This window comes from Sabethes cyaneus, chromosome 2, assembly GCF_943734655.1.
Source record: "Sabethes cyaneus chromosome 2, idSabCyanKW18_F2, whole genome shotgun sequence".
Classification (NCBI taxonomy): domain Eukaryota; kingdom Metazoa; phylum Arthropoda; class Insecta; order Diptera; family Culicidae; genus Sabethes; species Sabethes cyaneus.
The window spans coordinates 18,223,106-18,249,257 of record NC_071354.1 but is presented as its reverse complement, the minus strand read 5'-3'; the positions used below and the strand labels follow the sequence as shown (position 1 = coordinate 18,249,257).

At 39.5% G+C, this 26,152-nt stretch overlaps 1 protein-coding gene across 2 annotated transcripts; it reads left to right on the top strand.

The window, feature by feature from the left end:
- Nucleotides 1-1,807: 1,807 nt before the first annotated feature.
- On the top strand, nt 1,808-17,093 carry LOC128738929 (ADP-ribosylation factor 1). 2 transcript variants are annotated; one of them, XM_053834421.1, is made up of 5 exons: nt 1,808-2,189; nt 10,489-10,923; nt 10,995-11,104; nt 11,170-11,295; nt 16,861-17,093. In XM_053834421.1, exons 2-5 carry the CDS (start codon nt 10,776-10,778, stop codon nt 17,023-17,025), a joined length of 549 nt encoding a protein of 182 aa, XP_053690396.1. In that variant the 5' UTR covers nt 1,808-2,189; nt 10,489-10,775; the 3' UTR covers nt 17,026-17,093. The 2 variants fall into 2 exon arrangements, with proteins under 2 accessions (XP_053690396.1, XP_053690395.1); XM_053834420.1 differs by lacking the exon at nt 1,808-2,189 and adding an exon at nt 7,931-8,270.
- Nucleotides 17,094-26,152: the final 9,059 nt, after the last annotated feature.

Sequence of the window (26,152 nt, the reverse complement as noted above, 5' to 3'; positions counted from 1 at the left end):
TGGCAGGAAAAATGGATGGTTTGATGAAATTTGTAACACTCGAATAAAACAACGTCCGCTTAAACGAGATCTTCCATTTATTATAGCCGTTTTAGTTTTACAGTGCTGCTAGAAATTATTGTAAGGTGGAAAACAACAATATCGACAAGGGGTTATACAAAATTTACGCATTCAGACATAAAAATCGAAAAACGTTCATTTACTTTCCTTGGCCGATTGTTTCAAAATTGGTGTCGATATAAGCGGAAAAATTAGCCCATAACTCAAATTTTAACTAAAAAATAAGTTTTTTTTTAAATTTTTCATCACAAACTCCCCTTAAAAGTATTTTAGTACACATTAAGTACGCTGCCATTGTCATTCCTCATGACGTCATTTGACCGTTCTGTAAGGCTGTTGGCGGACCGGGCGGACGGTAATAACTTTTCAAGTAGGATATATTTCAATTTGATTGTTCTGAGGATTTTTCATAAAAGATGACTATGCTAGTATCGATGGATGATTTACCATTCATTTTAAAATGTGTCTATTTTCTTTTACCTTTCTTTCAATAAAAATTAAGCCGTCTTTCCTAGTAAACATGGTTTAACTTGAAAAGCAACAAAAACTATTGTGCCATGCACCAATTATACGAGTCCAACGCAAATTCATATTTGAGTAATAATAATCCCGTACCTACTAATAAATTGAAAATAAGCTTGTGAAACAAGAAGGGATACAGAGATGAGGCAATGACGAAAAACTGGTGGGTCAAATTGCTAAATTACAACCGTGTGTGGGAGACGCAGAAAAAAACCACGCTAATAATTTTTGTGTGATAGTCTAAATAGGTGTAATCTCCGCAATAGCATTTACAATTAAATTGACTCTTGTGTTCATTATTTTTTCGTGCACGCGTTTACAACCCGCATATATTTTATGCAGATCACAATGTTGCTGATTGCAAGGAATATTTTAGCATCTCAATATAGAGCGAAATCGCTCAAAGCAAAGTTATGGGTATACACTTGGTATAAACGTCCTTAAGAACGTGACCCTTCTTTATCGACAGACTTCGTAGCCGATTATTAGAGTACAGGACAATTACGGGACTAGTGCAAAAATTAACTTGTTTTTTTTTTAATTTGGGAAAACACAGTAGTTAGATGACTCCAGATAATAAAAACTTGTTGCCGAAGTACAACAACTTTTCAAAAGGGACAATCTGGAAATTGTAAACAAACCGAGTGAAGGTTATTTTCTGCTGTATTAGCATAAGAAAAGAAACCCTCACTCGGTTCGTTTACAGATTGGAGATTAAGTGCAGATTGCAGACTTTGATGGGTAAAATTTTTTCTTAAAAAACAGGAGTAATTATTCCTACAAAAATACGTACTTTTTGTTTATTTAAATTATACGTAGATGTTTAATTTGTAATATTGTCTTGCTGATTGTAAGGAAGATTGTCCAATCAATAAGTGCGCGATCGCTCATAAAAGTGCTATTTAGGCTTAAATCGTTTCGGTCTCTTTGGCGCACTTATTGCTTGGAATGTAACGAAAAAGAGCGCCGAAGATACCGAAACGATTTAATGCAGGATCGCACTTTTATGAGCGATTTCGCACTTACAATTTTCCTTGCAATCAGCAATAATATTCCGTCTTCCGTGTCCATCAATTTCTGGCTGCGTCCTTCGTACGCTGTCAGTAAAGGGTCTACCTGCGAGTCACAAAGCCTTGGTTATTCGCCGCGGACAACAGACTCGCCTCGGTCATCGCCATCAGCACAGGCAGGAAAGTTGTACACTTGTCAATTTTCATTCGCATCATCGTCATCGGGGTCACGTCGTTGATGGTGAATCGTTTTTACGCAAAGGAATTAATGTTATTTCGTCTTATTTTGTGCAATAAGTACGTGTGAACGGGTGAATTTTGCCTTATAAGCGGCTCTGCCATTAAATAATCGTGAAACGTACCAGCGCTGTCGTGCTTTTCGTGTAGCAAACGGAACTCCACGGGAAAAGGCGTTTCACGTTATTGCTTGGTGAAAAAAATTGTGGATTAAGTGTAGACAGTGGAAAAAAGGGGAGTGCGTGCGAAGTGCAGACAGGTTCCGAGCTGGTAGAAAAGAAAAACAATTTTTAAGCGTTTTTGTTCAACCGAAGAAACTGCTTCGGACCACTGACTAACGGCAGAACATCATTGCAGCAGGTATGTAGCAATAGTAATAGTAATGCCATTTTTTTATTTCCTTTGACATCTCGAATTAGTACAATATGGAAGCATTTTTCTTGTGTGTCCGGTTACGGGTTGATCAACAAGACGAATCGGAGCAATATAAAATAGTGGAACAGAAAATATGATGTTTCAATTATCCTATTTTATGAATGGGTTGCAATATTTAAACGGGAAATATATAAAAATATACAGGTAAAAAATGGTGGTAGACTAAGGCTAGTTTTGTACGCATTTTTATGTTAACTGTTATGTTTAATTTTGAGAAGTTTCGAGTGTTTAATATTGCTAGTTTAAGGGTAGTGCGTGTAAGACGCACATTGGACATAAGACCTACACCATTAGAGTTTTGAGGGAAACACTGAATAATTATGTTTCTTAGTACTAAATTTAAGGGACATTCAAAATTTCATAATGTTGATTTGAGTTATTTGTAACACCCTTCCTTTCCTTCGTAGCGTTAATTATTTTTTTAGTGGGTGTGTACACACCTTTAAGTTTTAATTTTTTTGTAAAAAAGTCACCTATTTTTGTAAGAATCCCTATTGTTTGCCACAACAGTAATGTTCCGATTTTGTCAGCCCCATGTTGAATTTTGGGCTGACAAAATCGGGAAATTTTTTTCAAAATTCAAGACTTAAGACCTTGCAATTCGAAGACTTCTACTAAAAATTAAATTTTAACCCTTAATTGATCAACCGAGAGCGCAACGCAATATAATCAACCGGGCACGGCATACTAGCCCAGAACCTTTTTTGGTGTGCATTGGCCTTTTGAGCGGGAAAACTTGGTTTCAAGTTTATGGGACCTTTGGAAGAGTTTCTTGAAATTAAAAGTTCTATCGTCTAGCGGAATTCAAATTTTCATTAATCTCCCTAAAAGTGCAATAAAACATTTATTCTTTAGTTTTAATATAACACATTGATGTGCTCTGCAAAGTTTTATAGCATATTACAAGATATTTTGCTGAAGCCAGTAACATTCTATCTATAGCAAAGATAGAAAAACCCTTTTTCTTGTATATACGAGTGTTATGTCTGTTTGTCTGTGATACAAATATATTATCTGTATAGCCAATACAAATACAGTAGGATCTCAAATTTGGCATGGTTCGATTTTGGCAACAAAAGTATTCGTTTTTGGCAACACAAGATATTTCACTTTCAACAATATGCTTAATTATCAATCAGTTTCCGCATTCATGCTTTAAATGATGAAAAAATGATACCCTCCGTGTGTTCATGAAAAAAAGTGGGTGGTTATAGAATGTTTCGAACAATAATCTATTGCCGTAGGAATACATCATATCGCAGGATGTCAATAACTTGCTCCGGACGGCCCAGATAACACAAAATCGTAATAGAAAGTTCACATTAAATCGTTTTCATGTCAATTTCACATTGGAATTGTATAATGATTAGAGTATGTCAAATCGAAGTGAACAATAAGTTGTTTTGCAATCGTGCGTGTCTTCATATACAATTCATGACTGTGAACTATAAAGCAGGATAGACAATTGCAATATTTGATTATATCTTAATCATATATTCAGGAGTATTTAGTTGCGTGTTATAAAAACTGCGCAAAATAGAATTACAAATAGTTGTCAAAATTTTCGCACGTATATCGCCTCCACTTTGGTACATATATGTTCTTATATGGCGTGAAATATAACTTTTTCGTTCAGATATGATTTCGTATACCTCAGTTGCAATCGAGATATACAAACCAAATGGTTTACTGGGGGGTAGCTATTGGCGAACTTTTTAAACATAAAATGGTTGCATTTGTTGATTTATGATATTTGGTCAAATTCCAACGCATTTACATTCAATTTTTTCATATCAAAAAAGGGTTTCGAATTTGGCAACATAGGCGACTCGCATTTGTTGCCAAATTCGAAATCCTACCGAATTTGTAGTTTTTATCTTTCCGATGTAAGCTAAATTAAACGTTTTTACCTATAGTTTAATTGTAAAAACAAAATCTATTCTTGCTTTCCACGTATACTGGAATGTGTCTTTTACTTATTTGTGAACCACTGGATTGATTCCTTTATGATAAGGAACATGTGTGCCAAGTTTGACGAAGAACCGTCCAGGCGTTTACATACATTCATACTCACGTTCCTTGTGGCCATTCAACTCGCTAAAAAACTAATATTGTTCCTACATACCGTGAACCCTTATTATTAGGTCTACAAATATTTTATAAAGTTTTTGTCCTTGCGGTGTTAAGTAACTAAAGGGAGGGGCGAAAAAACAGGGTTTTTTTACTCGACCGAAAAAAATATGCGTTTTAAGCATTTTTACTTAAAGTTTAAACGTGAAAAGTCAGCTGTTCTTGCTTTTTATATTTACCTACGTTATTTTCCATGCAAAAAAAACACGAAGAGAAACACAAAATCGGAAGAAACTTTTTTTTGGTGGTTTTCGAAAATTCCATTCGAATTTCCATTTCTGTTTCGTGTTAGAAGCGTTCCGCACACTCCGTACACTCATTTTTCGAGTTGAGCCCACAAGCAACTGATTATATAAAAAAATTCTTATATCCCACAAATTATTTTTTGCCCCGCGATTTTCAAGCCAATTTCAAAGGGCAGGGGTGACAAAAACTTTAAAAATAATTTGCAATGGCCTTATCAATGACACCACGTTCAGATTTTGGGCGAGTCCATTTTAAATCTAAATATTTGGTAACTATTTATATTCATATGCGTGCAAGACTTACACCCTATGAATTTGTTTTGAAACTTATCAGTCAAATATTAACGACTATTTCCACTGTCTGTCTGTGATTCGGGTAAATTTGTGATGCTATTCCAGCAAAAATCATGTGCAGGGATGGTTCGATCACTTTGACTCAATTTTGATTCATTTGACAGTACCATCACAGACAAACAGACGAGACACTCGCGTTAATTCCATCGTCCAATCAAAAACCACTCATTTTTCAAAAAAGCATGTTTCGCAACATGACTACACCGTGGCTCGCGAGTGTTGCTTCAAGTTTTCAGTATAAAACCATTCAAATGTAAAACCCTACTGCATAAAACCCTGCAAATGCAAGCTACTCCGCGACATGCATAACAGAGGGTGCTAGTGTGCAAGCAAAATGTGTAGGATGATGGTTTTCAAAGGATTTTCTTTTATGTGTCATGTCAGTTCGTCAGTGGTACCATCTTAACGGGGCTAAAAATGACAAAGTGGTGTATGGGACATTTGTAAATTAGGTTATTATCTATAATTTTGCTGAATAAAGTTTTGCTGTATCTTTTGTAGTTACAGCGCTACAATGCTAGTAGCTTGTTAGTGACTAAATGAACGTTCATTTAGTTACTGATAAGTTACTAGCGTTGTAGCACCGTAACCACAAAATATGCAGCAAAACTTTGTTCAAAAAATTGTAAATTAGAACTAGTTCTACAAATCTGGCTTTAGTTTTCAGAAGGTCGCATAATCAACCCTTTTACATGCATTATGCGACCTTTTGAAAACTAAAGCCAGAAATGTCCCATATATAACATTGTCACACTTGGCGGTCAGACATCGTCTGACACACGCGAACCTTTTGCTTGTCTCTGACGTCGGATTTTTTTTTAGTAGGATCTCATATTACAATTATTGAACCATAAACGATATCGCAGGATATAATTATTTTGAGCATTTCTGCCCTCTACGTAACGCAATTTTGAATGGTGGGATATAAATTAACAAGGCTTGGAATAGTTTGTGAAAAATACACTTGTGAAAATACGCCCTGATTAGTCAATTAACTTAAAAACAAATGCAGTCTGTGGTAAAATCAAAATCTTTTTGTGTCAATACATCAATGAAGTCCGACATTTGAACCATTTTAATAGATGAAGAAAATAGTAGAAAAAAGTAATGGAACAGGATTTTTGTAGTATCTCCAGGAAGGTACAAGACGTGGAGTGGAAAGAGTGAAAAATTAAATAAGGGGAGGGTCATTGAAACAACACTTACTAGGTACTGCACTTGCTACTAAAAGATACTGCACGTCACGATGGTTTATAGAGCGTTAATCACGATTCTTAGCGCGGGTTTCCGGGTTAAATTACGTTCCTTTAGAATTTGATCAACCTAAAAACTTTTGTAGAAGGGTGGCAACTGGATACGAAAAACCAAATTCTCTGATTTTTCCTGTTTTTTCCCGATGTGTAATAAAATTCTAGGTTTCATATTGCGATATAATTTTAACTGAAAATGTGTTTCGATCATTGATATTTAAATTGTTTATCAATCTACGAGGTATTGAGAAAAATTTCCCCACCTACTCTATTTCCCTAGACGAATTCTTCAATCACTTTCTCTTATTCTGCCGACCAGCGAATTACACTCCTCCCGTGAGTTCCTTATCTGTTCTTTTTCCCGCGCAAGTTTATTACCAAACTCAGACGTAAGCAGAGTCTAAGAGCCTATTGCGGCTAGCTCTCGAACCCGCCGTGGCGCTTTTCCTGCCAGCCACGCGGAAATGTTCATATGTTTAATTTTCGTCCTCCGAGCCATAAGCCATGCAAAAAAGCAGTGAGTCAGTGGAATTTCTTCAACATTTTTCTCGAAAACCAAATTTCGCTGCGGTGCCACTGGCATTTACTTCGATGTTCTGCGAATTGTGTCACATGCCGCAAAATGTCCGTCCTGAAACTTCAATGTCATTCGATTCGACTTGACTAACGCCAAACGAAACGCGCAAAGTGAGTGCAAACTAAATTTGTTATATCACTTCCACTTGCCTCACAGAATAAGGCCCTTTGCAAAACAGCTAATTATCGATAACGCAATCTATCGCTTGTGTGCCGTACTTCTCTATCTATTTCTAAGTGTTCTTGACTACTCAATGAATCGATCATTGGGGTTGTTTGAAAAACTCCCTGATTTTGTTAAAAATTCCCTGATTATTCCAGGTTTTTCCAGGTAATTTCAAATTCCCTGACAATTCCAGGTTTTCCAGGTTTTTCCAGGTAGTTGCATGTTCGAATCTCGGCTAGGCGGTGCTTGCTATATTATATAAATATAGAGTTAGTATTGTCAATTGCAAGAAAATTGTACCATCCAAAGTGCGATATCGCTCATAAAAGTGCTATTTTGCATTAAATCGTTTCGGTATCTTCGGCGCACTTATTGCTTGGAAGATAACGAAAAACTGCGCCGAAGATACCGAAACGATTTAATGCAAAATAGCACTTTTATGAGCGATATCGCACTTTGCATGGTACAATATTCCTTGCAATTGACAATAAGACTGCGGCTCTAGCCCCGTAATTGCCCTGTACTCTAACATCCGGCTGTGAAACCTGTCGATAAAGAAGGGTTTAGTCTTAGAAAGACATTTAAGCCTAAAACTTTGCCTTTTTTTTGCAAAATTTTCAAATCAAATCAAAAGTTAAGTATTTTTGAAAAGTTGGTGCCGAAATATTCTTTTTTTTTTGAGGATTTTTTTGCGTGTCAGTGTATCGAAAGGCATCCTTTTAAAGTATGCAGCCAGTTTTCGCCCTGTGTACTCTTGAAATGGCAAACGTCAAAGTTTTAGTACACGAAAAGTCACGTCAAGAAAGCCGCAAACGATTTTTGAGGGAGGACGTGGCAGTCACCGTGCGAGAAAAGAGAACGCACCGTCCGAGTGCTGTTGGTTCGAAAGAAACTACCGGTTGTTGCCATTTCTGTCTAGCTAGTGCCGGACAATTCACCTGGAGAGAGCTTTGTAGAAGAATTAGAGCGAGAAAAAAGTCTCCGGAGGAAAATTCGCCGCCATCTTGACGTGTAGACCATCGTTCGGTGCGTTCTGTAGCTGCAAAAGTTCGAAATATTGTGTGGGTTGGTCGTTTTTCACTCGGTTCCGGGTTCCGTCGCGGCTTGCCTAAGGTCTTGTACAAGCGTTGGATAGAAGCTTGGCCAGGGCAGAGTTCGATTAGTGGTCAAAAACGGCTTAGGACGTATTTAACGGTGGGTTGCGGCTTGTGTGACGTGAATGAATCAGACGAGCATCTTGTCCAGCAGAAAAGTACGTTTTCTTCGCAGGAAAAAGAAAAACTGTGTAAGTGGCACTCCGTAGGCTAAGCGTGGTTATCGGTAAACGCAAAATGGTCAGTCTTGGGAGATTCTGGATATAGTCGATTAAATCGAGTGTGCAACTGATGGAAAGTTTTTTTTCATAACGCAATATGTGTTGCTATGTAGCATTTTAATTGGCCTTAGCCGAACTCAGGCGGATGCCCGGAAGAAAGTTAATTATCCAGTGAATCGTCATTGTGTAATTGTTCCGAAAAAAAGTGATAACATTGTGGCTTGCAACATTTGAACTTGATGTCACAGACGTTCGAAACTGTGCATTGGGAGGGGTGGGAGCAGAATGACTATGATGGAAGAAGGATGAACAATGAAATTTGCATGCCGTCTACGGGAGCTGCTGATTCATTTCTTATCCCCTCAAGCGGCTTCGTTTCGAAAGGACAGACAGAGAAACAAAAATTGGAGCAGCAGCCTCGTCATCGAATATTCCTTTCGTTAGCGGCAGTGGCAGCTCGGAAGGAACTGGTACAGGCCAGTGGTGCCAGTAATGCACGCATTGTTTTTCCTTTAGAACGTCTAGATTGAGTAATAGGTTATTGGGAGAAATATCTATAACCCACGGTCACCACACGGTCCACTATGACTAACACATTTCGGCAGCCAAAGTAGAAAACCTAAAAGTTTCATGGAGTAATCCAATTTATTGATAGTTTTGTCGATCGAACCGCACGCGAGGCATCTCCGAGGGGAATACTATTTTTTTGGCTGCTGCATATGTGGAATCGATGTAAAATCGAGGACACATGACACGATTGTTGTTCTGTAATGTTAATTAGAACGAGCTATTGGTGTCAATAACTGGTTACCAACGTTCTATTTTCAATTTTAACGTAGAACTACGTTTTTGTTTCCTATATGGGGGTGCATTTTAGAGGCACGAGAACTGAACATGTAACAAAAAGTGGTTACGTTTTGTACGATTATAACTCGGTCGTTTTACGGATTAATCAACGTCGATTATCTCCGGGTTTGAATCTGCAAAATCTGGTAGTAATCTGCTTGGATCAAAACCGTTCTTAACCCGAAGATCGGCTGGCTTGGTCAAATTAGCAACGAAATACAAATCTAATAAACGTGCTACAAATGACCCTGCTATCATCTAATTTTCTGTCCTTTCACATTCACGCCTTACCCTGCCATAAGTTCACTATGTACACTTTTAATTTCATTACTTTTTTCGACAATTTTCTCATCTGTTGTAAAGATTACCGTTAAAAAAAAAAGAAAATATATAAAAGTGAGGATAAGTATGCTTATATGTTGGTATGTTCCGCCATAACTCCAGAACGCCTAAGCCGTTCTCCATCAAACTTGGCACACATGTTCCTTGATATAGGGGAATCAGTACTGGGGAGTTGACAAAAGAGGGAGACGGTCTCTTCAAGGACGGTGGAACTAAAGGGGAAATGGTTTAGTTTGTTTTGCATTTTTTGTGTCGATTTAGAACCATATTGGTTATAGAGTAGAATTTCTGAAAGGGGGAATAGGGGTGGCCATGAACAAGGGAGAAATTCAAAAACGTAAGAAAGGCTTTGTGTCGATTTACAGGTATTACCGAGAAGACAGATTTACAAGTGGCTGGGGGACAACAGGAGGGGAACTGACAAAGAGAGCAGACACATTCAAATGAAGAAAAAGGGTTTGTTTCCTACGTTATGAGAATTACCGTTACAATAACAGATGCCCAAGTAATTGGAAGACAAAGGGGCCCCGAGTAAGATCGGGCAATCAGCTAGTAAAAATATAACGAAGTCTAACTTTACTGTTAAGTCAACATAAATTTAACTATTTTTATTCAAATGCTATGCAGTTTTGAATTGTCAAGCATAAAACTTGGTACCTATCTTGTTTAAGATTGTGGCTGGGCCATTTTGCCAGCATTACGGCTTACTAATTTACCAAAATTCGAATATTGTTTATTAAATACAGTTAGAGTTAGCACAAACCCAGGTTAATTAGTGAATTTGCCACATATATTTATAAGATGCTTTAAATATCATGCATTCTAAATCGGGAATGGTCGATCTGTCTACGAGATATATCTCAATCAGTTAGTTTAAAACACCTCCGCACCAGCACTATTAACAGGAAAAACTACTTTTTTTTCCCGTCCCATTATTCACGCAGTCACTGTACCTATATTCGCTTGGCTATTTATGACTGTTTTTTCTTCTGCCTGTCAGGTTCAATACTGAAAACAACTGCACAAGCGTAAGAGGAGAACGTTATAGCGATTTTTAGCAAAGCAGGAGCACAGAGCATCGTCGTCCTAGTTTCCTTTCCCGCAAGCAACCAACAACGGCTAGTGCTAAAAGCCTAGCACTTTTCACACAGAGGAAATCGTTCTCTTAGGTTAGGATATTTTAGCTTCGCTAAAGCAAACTAACTTTCCAACGGGGCATTCAGAAGTGAGCAAAACAAGCAGGACGTATTAATTCGGTATATATCGAGAGTAGTTAATCAACCAAGCATGGGGAACGTATTCGCAAACCTGTTCAAAGGACTGTTCGGCAAAAAGGAAATGAGAATACTTATGGTCGGATTGGATGCCGCTGGTAAAACCACAATCCTGTATAAACTTAAATTAGGAGAAATTGTTACAACGATTCCTACCATTGGTGAGACCGAACGCACTGAATTTCCTCTGCTGGCAGTTTTTAAGAATATATTTTGTTTGATTCTTTTTAAGGTTTCAACGTTGAGACTGTAGAATACAAAAACATTAGCTTCACAGTGTGGGATGTGGGCGGTCAGGATAAGATCAGACCGCTGTGGAGGCATTATTTCCAGAATACACAGGTGAGTGGTAACCGATCGTATAGGCAATGGATTGGTGATGAGTAAAGGATTTTCTTCCTTTGTAGGGACTCATCTTCGTCGTGGACAGCAACGACAGAGAGCGTATCGGTGAGGCTCGGGAAGAACTGATGCGAATGCTGGCGGAGGATGAACTTAGAGATGCCGTTCTACTTATATTCGCTAACAAACAGGTGAGTTTTTTTTCTCTTTCGATTGAATCAGCATGGTCTGTTTGGTAGCATTTAAAAGCTTATAGGCGACTGATTGAATGCGAATCATCAGACGAATTCTGGTAAGATTAGTCATCGCACATTATTGACCTTGCGACTTTTGAGATTGCCTTTAATGATAACATGAGATTGTTTGACACATTTACTGCGCTTAAGGACTTTGAGAATGAGTGTTGGTAATCTTTCCACGTGGATTATAATACGGAGAATATGTTTGCTTGCCACACGATTTCTAACTTGACGAAGGAGCATTGATTGAAATGCAGTAAAGTCCAGTTAATTGGCTGCCAATCAAGATGCGAGAGCATACAGACAAAGAACACAGTTCACTTATAGAGCACTAGTTGTTGTCATAAACTTGTCCAATTTATTTAATTGAAGCTGCAATCTCAAAGTTCGGAATGGCTAATATTATACTTGAATTCCTGAAAGAAAGTCGTGTATGTAAATTTATTACAACCTTATCTCTTGAGATGCGCGAATCGACATGCGCGAAAAGAGTGTACGCTTGCTTGTTACCGCTTCGGGAAATTGCTATTTACGAAGCATTAAAAACAGAAGCAAAAATTGTCAGAACAGATTTGAAATTTTAAGGATTCATAACGATTAGAACAAATTGAAGCACTATGTAGGTGGTAACTGGCTTGGGGACATATTCACCCACATCGATCAGCAGTTTTCGCGTCCAGCTTAAACTCATCTTCTGTTGACTATCATGCAACAGAACTTTGCGTGATGTCCAACTGATAACGCTCCCTCCAAAAAAACCGAAATTGGGCTTCCGACTTCGATGGTAGTCGGCCCAGTCAGCGTTCACAAACATCTCCAGTTTCGTAGTTGTCTATTCGAGGTATAGTTGATGGTCACAAGCAGATTTCAAGTACTTCAGAAGGTCCTCTTGGCTTCTTGCCAGTTCAGCTGTGTTGGGCAGCTTGGTTTTTGAGCTATGATGAAAACGCTACGCCCCGTCGATGAGACGCAGCTGTTCAGTATTGTTTGACAAATGCGTCTCGTCTTCCTCGTACGCAGAATCCATGGAATTCTGATGGCTTAGCGTTTTCCAGACCAGATCATCCGGCGAGCTTCAGAATGTATTGTTTCTGGTTGAGGTTGAAACTTGATACATTGGAAATGCTTGCGTCACCAAATGTAGTTACGGTAAAGGTTTATTGCAGTGCCTGGGGTATGTCGTTGTACTCCTCCTCAGTCTGAAACACTATAAGCATCGACGTTATATCAAGATGAACGTTTTACCCTTCTTGCGTCGGATGAATCCGCGGACAAAGGCTTGAATTCCATCTCCCGAAAAACTGCGTCAATGTTTTGGTTTCAGACACAAGCAGATTGCTTAAGTTCGTTCAAACTTTTCTCATGCAGACTTTGTTTGGACCTCATATGGTGCAACCTTTTGGCTGCTTCATGCAGATGGTTTCTTCCTACTTCCCATGAAGATACGTCGTCTTAACATCCATGTGCATTACCAACATTTCACGCCGGCTTGCGATGGTAAGAAGCTTCCGGAGACTCATTTGCTTAGGGACAGAAGCGAACACCTCATCAAGGTCCACACCGAACTTCTGCATGAATCCTTGATCCACCAGTCGAGTCTTGTGACGCGCTACGTTCCCCTTCTCGTCCTTTTGGCCTTGTGGTTCGGGGGTAGTTCAACCAGGCCCGCCTACCGTTCTCAATCAGAGACAGATACTTGTCCATTGTGTCCTCTCAGAGTTTCGTTTTGGTTCTCCCAGGGCTTTGGATTTGTTTCGCGAATCTCGTGAATTGACCAATGGTTGGCGTTTGGTGTCTGGTTGCTAGTCCCTACTCTTGTGCGCTTGCTTCGGGTTCAGGACGATCGCAGCTTTCTCCATTGCCCTTGTTGATAACAGGCTCGGACTGGCTATCTGTCAGGTAGCTCTCTGTTTCGCTCCGCCTCGACACCTGTGACTCCGATGGATTTGACGATATTTGTGGTTGGAGCGCAGGGATGGTCACATTACTTGTTGGGTCGCCATAATCTTCATCAGTACTTGATTCATCTTCCTTTATCGGTTTATTATTTGCTTCGACATCGTTTGCGTTTTCTTCTTTGTGTGGTAGTTTTCTAGCTTCGGTGATCTCGAACGGAAATGGATCACCCAGATGTAGACGGGCTTTTGAAGGACGGAGTTGTGAAAGTTGATGACGATTGCTCACCTGTCTCACTGATGACTGTGACAAATCGGCCCTTGACAATTTTCTTGGATTTCATGTCCCACAAACGGTACGCCTTGATTTCTTCATCGAGTTCAGTTAGTATGCATTCGTACGCTATTGCATCCCACTTCTTGCGCTTCAGTTTGGCAATATGCGCCTTCGCTTTCGACCTGAAGACTCGAACATGTGCCAGGTTGGACTTCTTGCTGGACCACATTTCTTCCGGTGTCATCTCGTGTTGGTTGAATATCAATTAGCCAAGTACACGGCCGTTCTTTCGGCCCAGAACGTCTTTGGCCAATTCGTTTTAAATAGCAAGCACCGGGGACACTCGACGATGGTTCGATTTACTCGAACACTCAAACTCAAACAGTCGATTTTGTTTCGATGTGTAGTCCGCCGTTGTCTGATCGCGGATTTCCAAACGCCTCAAATGGCTTTACAAACTTCGATTCGTAAACTCTTTTCCATTATCAGTTCGGAGCATATTAATCTTCTAGTCAAGTAGTATCGGTTTCTAACCAACGATTCTTTCTCCATGGGCCCGCAAATATCCGAGTGATCGACTTCCAACAAATCTGATGCTCGTGATTTCGACTTGCTGAAAGGCAAACATGTTTGCGTATCTTTTTCACTCTTCCTGGATGACGTATCATAATCGACTCTGGAAACTAGGCCCCCTTTTGCTGACTGTCGTAGTTGACATGACCCATGACTCCGCACCGACCTCCCAGCACGTCGCCATCTTTCTGTGACTAAATCTGAAACGTCAAAAACACGATGGGAAATCACTTCATAGAAAATCAATGCGACGGCAATGTTTAATGTTGTTTGGGGTTCAGTATCGAGGATATTAATGGGGGTACTATCAAACTCTGTAGACCAATAGAGATGTCGAGGAGGTACTCCGCACTCTCTTGAGATGAACACGTTAGGGTCTCAGAATCTGATGACTGCAGCTGATCCAGCTTGAACAGGCCATGTTTCCTACTTCCAGTAGCCATTATTTCACCACCAGGGTTGACAACTTTAATGCCAACCTTGCTGCACGTAACCGTATGTCCACGTCTAACAATCTGATTCACCGAAAGCAAATTTGTCGAAAGCTCCGGAATCACTTGCACCTCATGCACCACGATATGATCATCTGGAGAGCATTTCCTTTGGCGATTACCTTCATTGTTGCTTTATTGGCGATAACGACTGTATCACTACTACTCGAGGAGCTCTCCAACTTGGCAAAATGATTAGAAGTACCGTGCAAGCACCATATTCAAAACAGTGCCTAATTCTGAACAGCTGCAAATTTATCTTAAATATTGACAAAACTCTAGCTATTTCAACCATTTTAGTAATATAAAATCATCAGATGTAGTGATTAATTTGTTTAAATAGCTAGAATTTTGTCAATATTTACGAAAAATTAGCAACTGTTCAGAATTAGGCACTGTTTTGAATATGGTGCTTGCACGGTACTTGAATAAAAAGACCAGTCGTTGTCCTCTTCGTCGAATTCCAACAGTACCGTACACCATGCATTACCCTCCTTGACAGGATTTACAGAACATTCCCTCGCTGACGAAACCGGTTCTTTATTCTTCTTGACTGGCTTCTTGCTCGGTCTGTTACGGTGTTACGGTTACGGTCTGTTGTTGTGTGTTGCTCCCGACGAAGGTACGCGAGCGCCATATCATTGATCGGTATTTTTCAGGTAATCCGGCCCAGTAGTAGGGTTCAGATCCACTCATTACTGATTGTAAAACCGAGTCTTCGTAGCTGGTGTGCCATTTCTATTATTGCCGTTTTCGTTTTTGTGATGCAGCTACACCGTTTGGTGTTACACTTTTCGCTGGATAAACGAACGCTTACGGTTCAGCTGCAGTAATGTGGTATGGGTGTCTTTGTGTTTTCCTATCTGCACCAGCTACACTCTCTTTTTTTCTGGTGTAGCTGGTGCAGAAAAAGTGTAGCAATGGTGTAGCACCAAAATCGAAAACGAACAGTTTTGGTGCAAAAAAGCTACACCGGTGTAGCCTCGGTGTAGCTACACCGCAAAAACGAAAACGACATGATAACGTTAACGAACGTTTCGAATGAATCGCTGGTAGTTGGGGATGTTGTTATGAGTTTTCACGACAGACCGACTTTCCGGGTCAAACCGGTGTCGTCGAACGCTGCTTCCAGATCGACCACGTTCTAGTTCTAGATCGGCATGTTACGTCCGACTCGTTCAACGTATTCAACTCAAAACCAATGAGGAAGATATGGGCGAATATTCGGCGGTTGTCAGTGGAAAGAGTTATTGTAGCGTACACTCGGAAACCTGATGAGCGGTGGAAGCGTATCCAGGATGTGATCAGTACTGCAGAGTGGAAAATATTGGGCATTACTGTTGCAGCCGCTGCAAGAAATATAAGGACTTGCATTATATTCTTACGGAGGCGACGACGATAAACAATTTTTAAAACATTAAACGGAATCCAGAATCGAACCGTGTCAACCTCTGTTTATGTGCAAAACAAGGAGGGCAACTTGATTACCGCAGTTGCCAGAGGTAAATCATAAATAACGTAAATATCATTTGAATGTGCTATTTAATGGTACCCAAGATGGAGTCATCGGCAGAAACCGTACAATGAAAGCTGTGGATCCACTAATTTTGAACTTCGTGTATAACACAGGCTTCACAGACTGAGTGTGTTGCTGGAAACCTTGACTGGTAAATACCAGTGCGGTTTTAAGGCGGCGTACAATTCAGTCAGGCGAAATTTATTATGCCTAACATAGTTTTCCAATAAAACTAACAATAAATTAAGTTGATGCGTACTGCCCTTGATGGTTCAAAGTCAATCGTCAGAATAGCGAGTGAGATATCGGACTCGCTTGTGACATAAGATGGTTTGGAGGAATGTATGTGACCGACAACCGTGCTGGGGGAGGACGAGTGGGTTCTCCAATTATATCTTGGTTCTATCCGCGGATCCCCCAGGTTAGATTAAAGATTGCGGTACTTACACAACTTCTTAAGTGTTGCTTCAATGACCCTCTCCTATCTAATTTTCCGCACTTTCCCCTTCTAGCCTCGTTCATGTTTTGTTTAGAACTCTATCATTATCATTGTTTCATTACTTTCTTCTACCGTCCCCAACGTAGTTACATATAAAACAAAAGACCTTTATAACTACCGTTAATTTAATTATATACCTGACCGCATTAAAGGCCAAAACAAAAATACGGGGTTGGTCTAAATTAAACTTTAGGTGATAAATTTTAATAATTGTAATAAATGTAAAGAAAGCATGCATTAATCAATGATTCGTCGCTTCCTTTCAGGATTTACCAAATGCAATGAACGCCGCAGAGATCACCGACAAGCTGGGCCTGCATTCGCTGAGAAACCGCAACTGGTACATCCAGGCGACCTGTGCAACAAGCGGCGATGGTCTGTACGAGGGTCTCGACTGGTTGTCCAATCAGCTGAAGAATGCTAATCGTTAAGGAAGCGGAAGAGGGGCAAATAATTATTAGAAAACAAAACAGCAAGCAGAAGAAGAAGCAGAAGAAGAGCAGCCTCAATAAACGCAGATACACAGAGACAGACAGGACGCGAACTAGCAATGCGAGCGAGCGAGATCGAGATACATATTAAGCCAGCGCGAAAGAGAGAGGAAGAGCTCGGATGAAGATGATAAAATAGGGAAAAATAACAAAAAAAATTGTAGCAAAGAAATAAAGAAACAAACACAGAAAAACCAACTCCCTCTTAAAGAAAGTAAGAAAAAAGAACACTAAAATGCAAAAGCCAGCCAGGTGACGTGTGTGTGAATGATTATATAAACAAAGGGAAAAGAAATAATATAAAATAATATAATAATTAAAAACTAAAGGAAATCACACAGAAAAAACCGAAGCTGAAACGTATAAAATAATATAGCATGTGAGAATACAGAATAAGCTAAGCTGTGCAACAATTGTGGATACAAGTGAGCAAAAATAAAGTGGGCGACTAAGAGAAACTAAAAAAAAAGAAACAATCGAAACCATGTGCTTATTATTGATGATTGTGCTATGCAGAAGCAGTACGCAGATGCTTTTTTCGCTGCAGTTAAGAAGATGTTTGTTCGTCCTTCCTAGTTAGCTTTCCCGCGCGGATCGTTATTCACACTATCAATTGTTCACATTCTGCAGAACCGGGCTCGATCCGGTTTGGGTTTTATACCGCGTAACGAAACGGCGAACGGCTGTCTCATCATTTAGCAACGATTTGTTTTTTTCCTACGCACTGTGCAAAAGAAAAACGGTACTCGATTAAGTTTTCACCTTCCATTCAGGATTAACGTACGCGAGGGTGTATTAAAATTAACTAAAATAGTTTTTATTATTTATCGCTCCTTCCTCCTTATTAGTACTCGGTTAATTACTTTAGTATATACCGTAAACAAAAGGGAAAACAAACATTCGCATACGAATAAGAACACTAGAAGTTGAGAGAAGATTATTGTTTCAATTAACGTGAGAGCGTATGAGTGGCTTTTGGGCAAGTTATTTCTTTTTCTGAATCCAACCGGCATAGGCATAGAGAACAAAAAAAAAATATTCACACACCACACAACGCGACGGCATATATCAAATGTCAACTATACTTGCTCCGTGAAAATGCTCCTAGTTTTCTCCTTCTGCTAAGGAAGGACAAAACGAAAGGAATTCAGTCTTGCAATAAAAACAAAACAAAACATGTGACAACACAGCAGAAACCAACAAAAGACGCTACTAAACGCTGAACTAGGCGATATGAAAAAGGAAAATAAACAAAAAAGAACTGTAACGGCTAAAAAAGGAAGAGTAAACAGAATATCCGGAACTGACATCCGACAAAAAAAAACATTCATTCTGAATCAGTTTAAGGAAGAAATTACAGCTACAAGTGTAACAGTTACGTTTAATTAAGATGAATAAAACACTATATATAGACGGATCGTGTTTTTTTCGATTGATGATTGAACAAAAGAACGAAGCATGGACAGAACAAGGAGTTGACTGGTTCTAACTAACAGCAGTGATTCGTGGTGGTCCACAAGTATGTATGATTTAGTACAAAAATTTCCAATACAATCCAACATTAAATGGAAGATGAAACGAATGGTTTGGTGGTTTGAAAGGTAAGTGAAAACAGACGGTCCCTATTCTTAGAAGTTTTCTGGCAAGTCACCGACCGGGCAAACTCAAATGTTTTTGTGGTTTTGGAGCAAGGTATCACCGGCTTCGGATGCTTACTAGAACAATTATCATGCTCACAATCACGAACAGGTTAGCTTCTATTTCTTAGCAATGGTTGCCGGAGTAAACAAAATTGAGTGAATGGCGTGCCTGATCTCATTTCTGATCCTTGTTGCCATGGTCAGTGTTGTTTTTGTATGAAGTGCTAAGATCTTCTATTCAAGTCTGATTTTATAATAATAAAATTAGTTGAAACCTAGTGACGAATTGTTACATTATTACTAAAATGACAACTTCTACTGAATTTGGTTCTATTTGATATTGTTTTTCATTTAAAAATATTCTTGTGCAACATTTACGAAATGACATTGTATAGGCAGGATTCGTTCAGTACAATGTTGTTTGAATGTGTTTTTACCTCTTTATTCAACACTCACGGTCAGGGTGAAATGCATTTCACGCTCATGTTCATTTTTTGGCTTATTCCCTATTCCACTTAAAATGAGGTGACAAGAATAAGTTCCGTTAAATGACATTGGCAGCGAGCTGAGTTGCGTTTTAGCCTCCTGAAAACGAAAATTTAAAACAGTGCACAACAACCCTTTGTATAGGAGAGTGGTCGTAAGCTGTAGTTTAGGACGTGATCGGATTATCAAGTATTCCGTTCAAAAACTGATAGATAAACATTATAAAATGCACCTAAAAATGTGTAATGTTGAATTTCTGCACCGAAAGTGAAAAATAAGAAATTACAAAAGTTTGACTACAAATCTAAACAGAAATGAACTGTGTAGCCAATTCAACTGCATAATTGAAGTCGTTACTTGACCTTTAGTCGTGCCACCTTATTTATTCTGTAGGCCTGAATGGGGCCAACAGTGCCATATTGCAAGTGCAGGACAAACAAATGCAGGATTAAAACAAATCAACTAAATATTATTGTCATTCATTTTTCAAAACTAATTTTTTAAGTCGTCAAACCATGCTTTTTTGAGTTCGTTTTCTTAATTTATTTTAAGGCGGGCCAAAATCGATTGTTTTTCTTTTGATTTATTGTTGTTTGAGTTGTATATTCTTTACCATACCGAGCCGAGGTCATACGTCGATACATGTAACATAACACCACGTGATAGGTACCTAATTATTTAATTTCAAATTAAAGTTTTCTTTCTGAATGAAACATTCAATGAAATATGAATTTTCCATTCATTAGCAGAAAAAATCTATTCACGCATGTCGTACACAAATCGCAGACTAAAATCGCGAAAACCACTAATGCTTTTCAGCACGACATACCTACCTACAAATAAACTAATATTTACGCGAATTAATAGTTGATGCAGTGCCAAAGCTGCTGTTGCCAAGCATCCGCGAAACGACTGTAATTTATTCAACCGTCAATCAAATCATTTCGAGGCTGGTGATAAAAGGTGTGAAATGTTTACAATTTTCAATACGAGCGAGATATGAACATCATTCGACGAGAAAGCTCAATTCACATCTAGGTTGCAAAAAAAGGAAAAGAAAAAAAAATAGATTTCGCTTAGTCATATTTAGCAGAATTGATAGGGGGAATTCTAGGTTGACTTCGTGTAGTGATGACGCAAGTTGCGATTCTCATATCTATATAACCCTATCCCAAGGCAGCTTTGGTAAAAGTTATATATAGGTAATTACCTATCGGATTATATTAGCGTTTCTTGCGAATCCTTTTGTTGTTTTTTCACTGTCAAATGCTGTGAGTCTTTGAAGTGTGGAATTTCTTTCGAACCGTTTTCAGCAATGATAGTGATAACCAATTAGGATTGGTTCTGCATTATCACGTTCCGCCAACAATCACGGTCCATGGCTGTCCGTCTCCAATCTCTTGACTGTCCCACCCTTTCCAGGTCATGCTCCACTTGGTCTAACTATCGAGCACGCTGCACACCTCGTCGTCTGGTACCAACCGTATTCGAGGCGAAAACCATTTTTGCGGGCTTGTTGTCCGGCATTCTTACAACATATCCCTCCAATTGTACACTTCCCGAAAAAGAGCTGGGCCAGCGCGCGGTTCACCCTTCTCTTCCATACACCGTCTTCACATACACCGCCAAAGATGGCCCTAAGCACACGACGTTCAAAAAGTGCCAGTGCTTTCAAGTCCTTGTCGATCATTGTCCAGGTTTCGTGCCCGTAGAGGACTATCGGTCTTATTAGCGTTTTGTACATGGTACATTGGGTACGGGGGTGAAGCTTACCAGACCTTAAGGGTTTTGTGGAGTCCGTAGTAAGCACGACTTCCGGCAAGAATTCGTCTGTGCTCTGCTGCAGTTGTTATGCGACGTCATGAACGATTCGTCTTTCGACTTTTGGAGAATCTTCCGCAGCACAAAGATTTGGTCCGCACTCCGCAGTCAATCGGCTGTTTACAAAACCGGTTTGATAACTTCCCACCAATCTACTTACTAGCGGCGATAGACGGCGAAAGATCATTTGAGAAATGATGTGTATGATGTTTGTTTTACGCATTATCCAGTCGTTTACCAACCAAAGTTTTTGGCACAGCTAATTACGCTGAATTCAATTCTCGCAGCTTCCCTCATGAGGAATCTTGCACATTTCTACGTTCAACGTTAGTGAAATCGATGCGTTGATTAAGTTTCCAAATCCAGACAAGCTAACGAAGGACTTAATTCCTCTTAGAGGCTACATTTTTCCACCAAATTAGCTTAAATCTCGACCACTACCTTGCTTGCGAATAGTTGGACATCTTAGGATATGGTAAACAGTCGAAGCTGCAAAATGTACGCTTTTTAAATGTTGTACCGTATATTTTTTGCCGAGACTTCTGTGGCAGTTTGTAGAAATGTACAACGCGCTCCCGACATGCTCCCGACGACATGTGACTGTTTCGACACCATTTTAAGCAAAACTGGGTAAGCATAAACAAAACAAAAAAAAAAATTGACAAAAAGAGGAGATCGAGAGTGAACACATACATACTCTCATTTCTCACTGAGCTCGTTTGTTTTTGAGTATAGGGACCGCGAAAAAATTCCAAAATTTTAGTTGCCACCTGTTAGAGTAGTCTAATTATAACTATTTATCATCCAACACTTCACGTACGTTCATTTCCTTTCCAATTAACCTTCTGTAGCTGAGGTGCCCTTCTTTCTTAGACCTAATCTTAACAATTATGGTGACGTGGAAGTCTGCTGGACACCTAAACTTAACTTAATAATTGTTATTATTGAATTATGTTTATTAAGATTTTATTTATTTTAGAATTGAGAATACTTACTTACTCAGGTGGCTTGCCGTCCTAAGACAAAGCCTGTTGAACAAAATTTCTCCATGTAACTCGGTTGAGGGCTACCGCTCTCCAATTCCTCGGACACCGAGTACTCTCCGCCAGATCTCGCTCCACCTGGTCTAACCATCTTGCTCGCTGCGCTCTTGGTCGTCTTGTTCCTACCGGATTTGAGGCGAACACCATCTTTGCAGGGTAGTTGTCAGGCATTCTTGCAACATGCCCTGCCCATCGCATCCGTCCAGCTTTAGCTACCTTCTGGATACTGGGTTCGCCATAGAGCTGTGCGAGTTCATGGTTCATCCTCCGCCTCCATACTCCGTTCTCCTGTACGCCGCCGAAGATCGTTCTTAGCACTCGTCGTTCGAAGACTCCGAGCACTCGCAGGTCCTCCTCGAGCATTGTCCATGTTTCATGCCCGTAGAGAACAACCGGTATAATAAGCGTCTTGTACAGGGTGCACTTTGTACGGGGACTTAGTCTGCTCGACCGCAATTGCTTGTGGAGCCCATAGTAAGCACGACTTCCGCTGATAATACGCCTCCGAATCTCACGGCTGGTATCATTGTCCACCGTTACCAGTGAGCCAAGGTAGACAAATTCATCGACTACCTCAAACTCATCGCCGTCGATCAATATACTACTGCCCAAGCGGTGTCGTTCGGCCTCGGTTCCGCTGGCCAGCATGTACTTTGTTTTAGACGTATTTACCTTTAACCCAATCTTTTCTGCTTCGCGCTTTAGAATTGAGAATATGTATGATATGAGTCGGGAAGACACTGATGCAAACTTCCGAATCAAAATACAGGGATATCTCGATATGAGACAAATAATTTGTTCAAAATTTGTCCAATATCGAAATTGTCTTATATCGAAACATGATTTTTTCAAACAATTTTTGGATTAGCAGTCACCAATTTTGCTCTGTGTTGTGTGTTTACGTTTTGTGCAGTATTTATAGTTGTTTGATCTATTACTTTTTAACAATTTTTAGGAATATTTTGAAATATTTAACATCTTTATGAGGCCACTTTTGTAATGGAAAATTAGCTCTGGTGTCGTTACCAACTATGTCAACCCAGATAACACAAAATCGTAATAGAAAGTTCACATTAAATCGTTTTCAGGCCAATTTCAGATTGGAATTGTATAATGATTAGAGTATGTCAAACGGAAGTGAACAATAAGTTGTTTTGCAGTCGTGCGTGTCTTCATATACAATTCATGACTGTGAATTATAAAGAAGTATAGACGATTGCAGCATTTGATTATATCTTAATCATATATTCAGGAGTATTTAGTTGCGTGTTATAAAAACTACGCAAAATAGAATTACAAATAGTTGTCAAAATTCTCGCACGTATATCGCCTCCAGTTTGGTGCATATATGTTCTTATATGGCGTGAAATATAACTTTTTCGTTCAGATATGATTTCGTATATCTCAGTTGCAATTGAGATATACAAACCAAATGGTTTACTGGGAAAGGAATTTGGCTACTGACTGACATCAACAGATTCCAACGTTTACAATCTTCTTGGAACACTCGTTTAATTAAGTAACATGAGTGTACGGACCGATGACGTGAAAGTTCTATGAGCTTCTCGAAAAGGCGTATAGAGAGGAATTTCCAAAACCGCTACGTAACAATTTAGGTATTGACCCAAATATTCAAAATCCCTAGCCAGCAAGAAAGTGTTTTCTAGAAAGCATCATACAAAATATATTTTCAAATATATTGCTTATCTTCAATTACGTAGTCGTGCTAAAGTAAGAACTAGAATGAATCTTAAATACCTTTGGACACTTTACTTTTTATTCTTACAATAAGGCCATTACAAATATTTTAAAAAGTTTTTGTCCCTCCGGTGTTGGTCCACTGAAGGGGTGGAGGGGGGCGAAAAAAAACAAAGAATTTTTTAATCGAGCAAAAAAAAATGGATTTTAAGCATTTTTACTTAAAGTTTAAACGTGAAAACCAAATCTATTCTTGCTTTTAATATACACGTTGTTATTTTTTATGCAAAAATCTATGAAAAAAGACAAAAACGAAGGAACATTTTTTTGGCCGATTTTCGAAAATTCCACTGCTTGAATTTCCATTTCTATTTCGTGCTAGATTTGTTTATTTGTTTATTTTATTGTGAAATTCAACTGACACAGTTGTCTTATTGAATAATATAGTCATAGTCATGCTTATAAAAAACTACTATTACATATTTTCTGTGCAAACTTATGTGAAGGTTCGCCGAACTCAAAGAGGGTTTCAACTGCAGAGAAAGTTCGAATGCAGGCAGTTATTGGTTCGTTGCATCCAAAAGTTGTTCGATGAAAACTCAGCTGCAGTAGTCCGGTTGATCGGAGGGAGCGTTGCGACGCACGGAAGCTCAAAGCAGATAGAATTGTCGGTGAATCGATCTCGCCATTTAGGATCTTTGCTACACATACAGCTTGCTGAACCTTCCTACGTCGCTCGAGTGTTTGAAGACCCAGAAGACGACAACGTTCGGGATATGGTGGTAGATTTGCTGGATCACGCCAAGGTAAGTCTCGTAGCGCAAGCCGGACAAAACGTTTTTGCACCCGTTCCATACGCAGATTCCACGCCAGTTGATAAGGACACCAAACTATGCACGCATTTTCGATCAGTAGACGTACCAGGGAACACTATAGCGCCTTCAGACAGTGAGGATCACTGAAATCACGGGCAATCTTTGCGATGAAGCCAAGCTGTCGGGAAGCCTTCGATATTGCAGTGGTGCGATGTAAATTGAACGTCAGCTTGGCATCAAGCAGTACTCCGAGGTCATTGACTTGGTCGACTCTCGAAATTAGCTGTTCGTTTATTTGGTAGTTGTAGGAGATTGGACTTGCGATGCGATGGAAAGTCATTACTTGGCACTTCGGGATGCTGATGACCAGCCAGTTTTTCCTGCACCAGTCAGCGAACATATCCAAAAGCCCCTGAAGCCGCATACAATCATCTATAGAACGAACTGGTGAGTACAATTTCAAATCGTCAGCGTACATTAGCTTGCATCCAACTCCAAGCAGCGGGGCGATGTCGTTGATAAACAGTACAAACAGTAGAGGTCCCATGTTGCTGCCTTGGGGCACACCCGACAAATTAGTAAACCGGGAAGAGAAACAGGAGTTAAGCTGAACACGTAGAACTCTGCCGCATAAATAGGAACTGAGCCATTCGGTGAAATTCCGAGATGCGCCAAGCCGCAAGATTTTCTGCAGTAGTATTTTATGGTCAATACGATCGAACGCTGCTTTTAGATCAGTATAGATCACATCGATTTGCGCTTTTTGTTCCATGTGGGAAATACAGGTAGACGTAAAATCCATAAGGTTCGTGCTTACGGATCGACCAGGCGTAAATCCGTGTTGGTCGGTGGAAATATAACATTTTGTTCTAGCAACGATAAAATTACTCACTACAATTTCAAATAATTTCGATGCAGCAGAAAGATTCGTAATGCCCCGATAATTGCGAACATTCCGGCGATCGCCATTTTTAAAAACAGGAAACATGAGTGACTGCTTCCAGATCGTCGGAAAAATTCCATCCTCGAACGATTTATTGAATATGAGACACAAAGGCTCGACTAATGCCATAGTACAACGGGCAAAGACGTTGAGATGCGTTGACTCAACTCGTACACTCATTTTTCGAGTTTTCAGGCTGTAGAGCCCATAGACAATTGATTTTATAAAAAAAATTTAACTCATGTCCTACAAATTATTTTTCTGCCCCCTGATTTTTGAAGCCAATTTCCAAGGGGGAGGGGTAACAAAAACTTTTAAAATGATTTGCAATGGCTTAAGTAATTTTATACTTATTACTAAGAACAAAAAGTAAAGTGTTCAAAGTTATTTAAGGTTTAGCAATAAAAAAAAAATCCGAAAATCTAATATTTTTTTACCTTTCAGAGTAGTAGGGTCACTCCTTAAATACTGCCCTAAAGCAGGAAATGCTTTAAAATTGTCGACTGCTGGGTACTAGTAGACCATCCCAGTCAAGACTCCCCAAACGTTCTCTATTGGATTGGGATCAGGACATTTTGCAATTCGGATACTCTCGAGTGAATTTGAGTTGGTTCTGTTTGT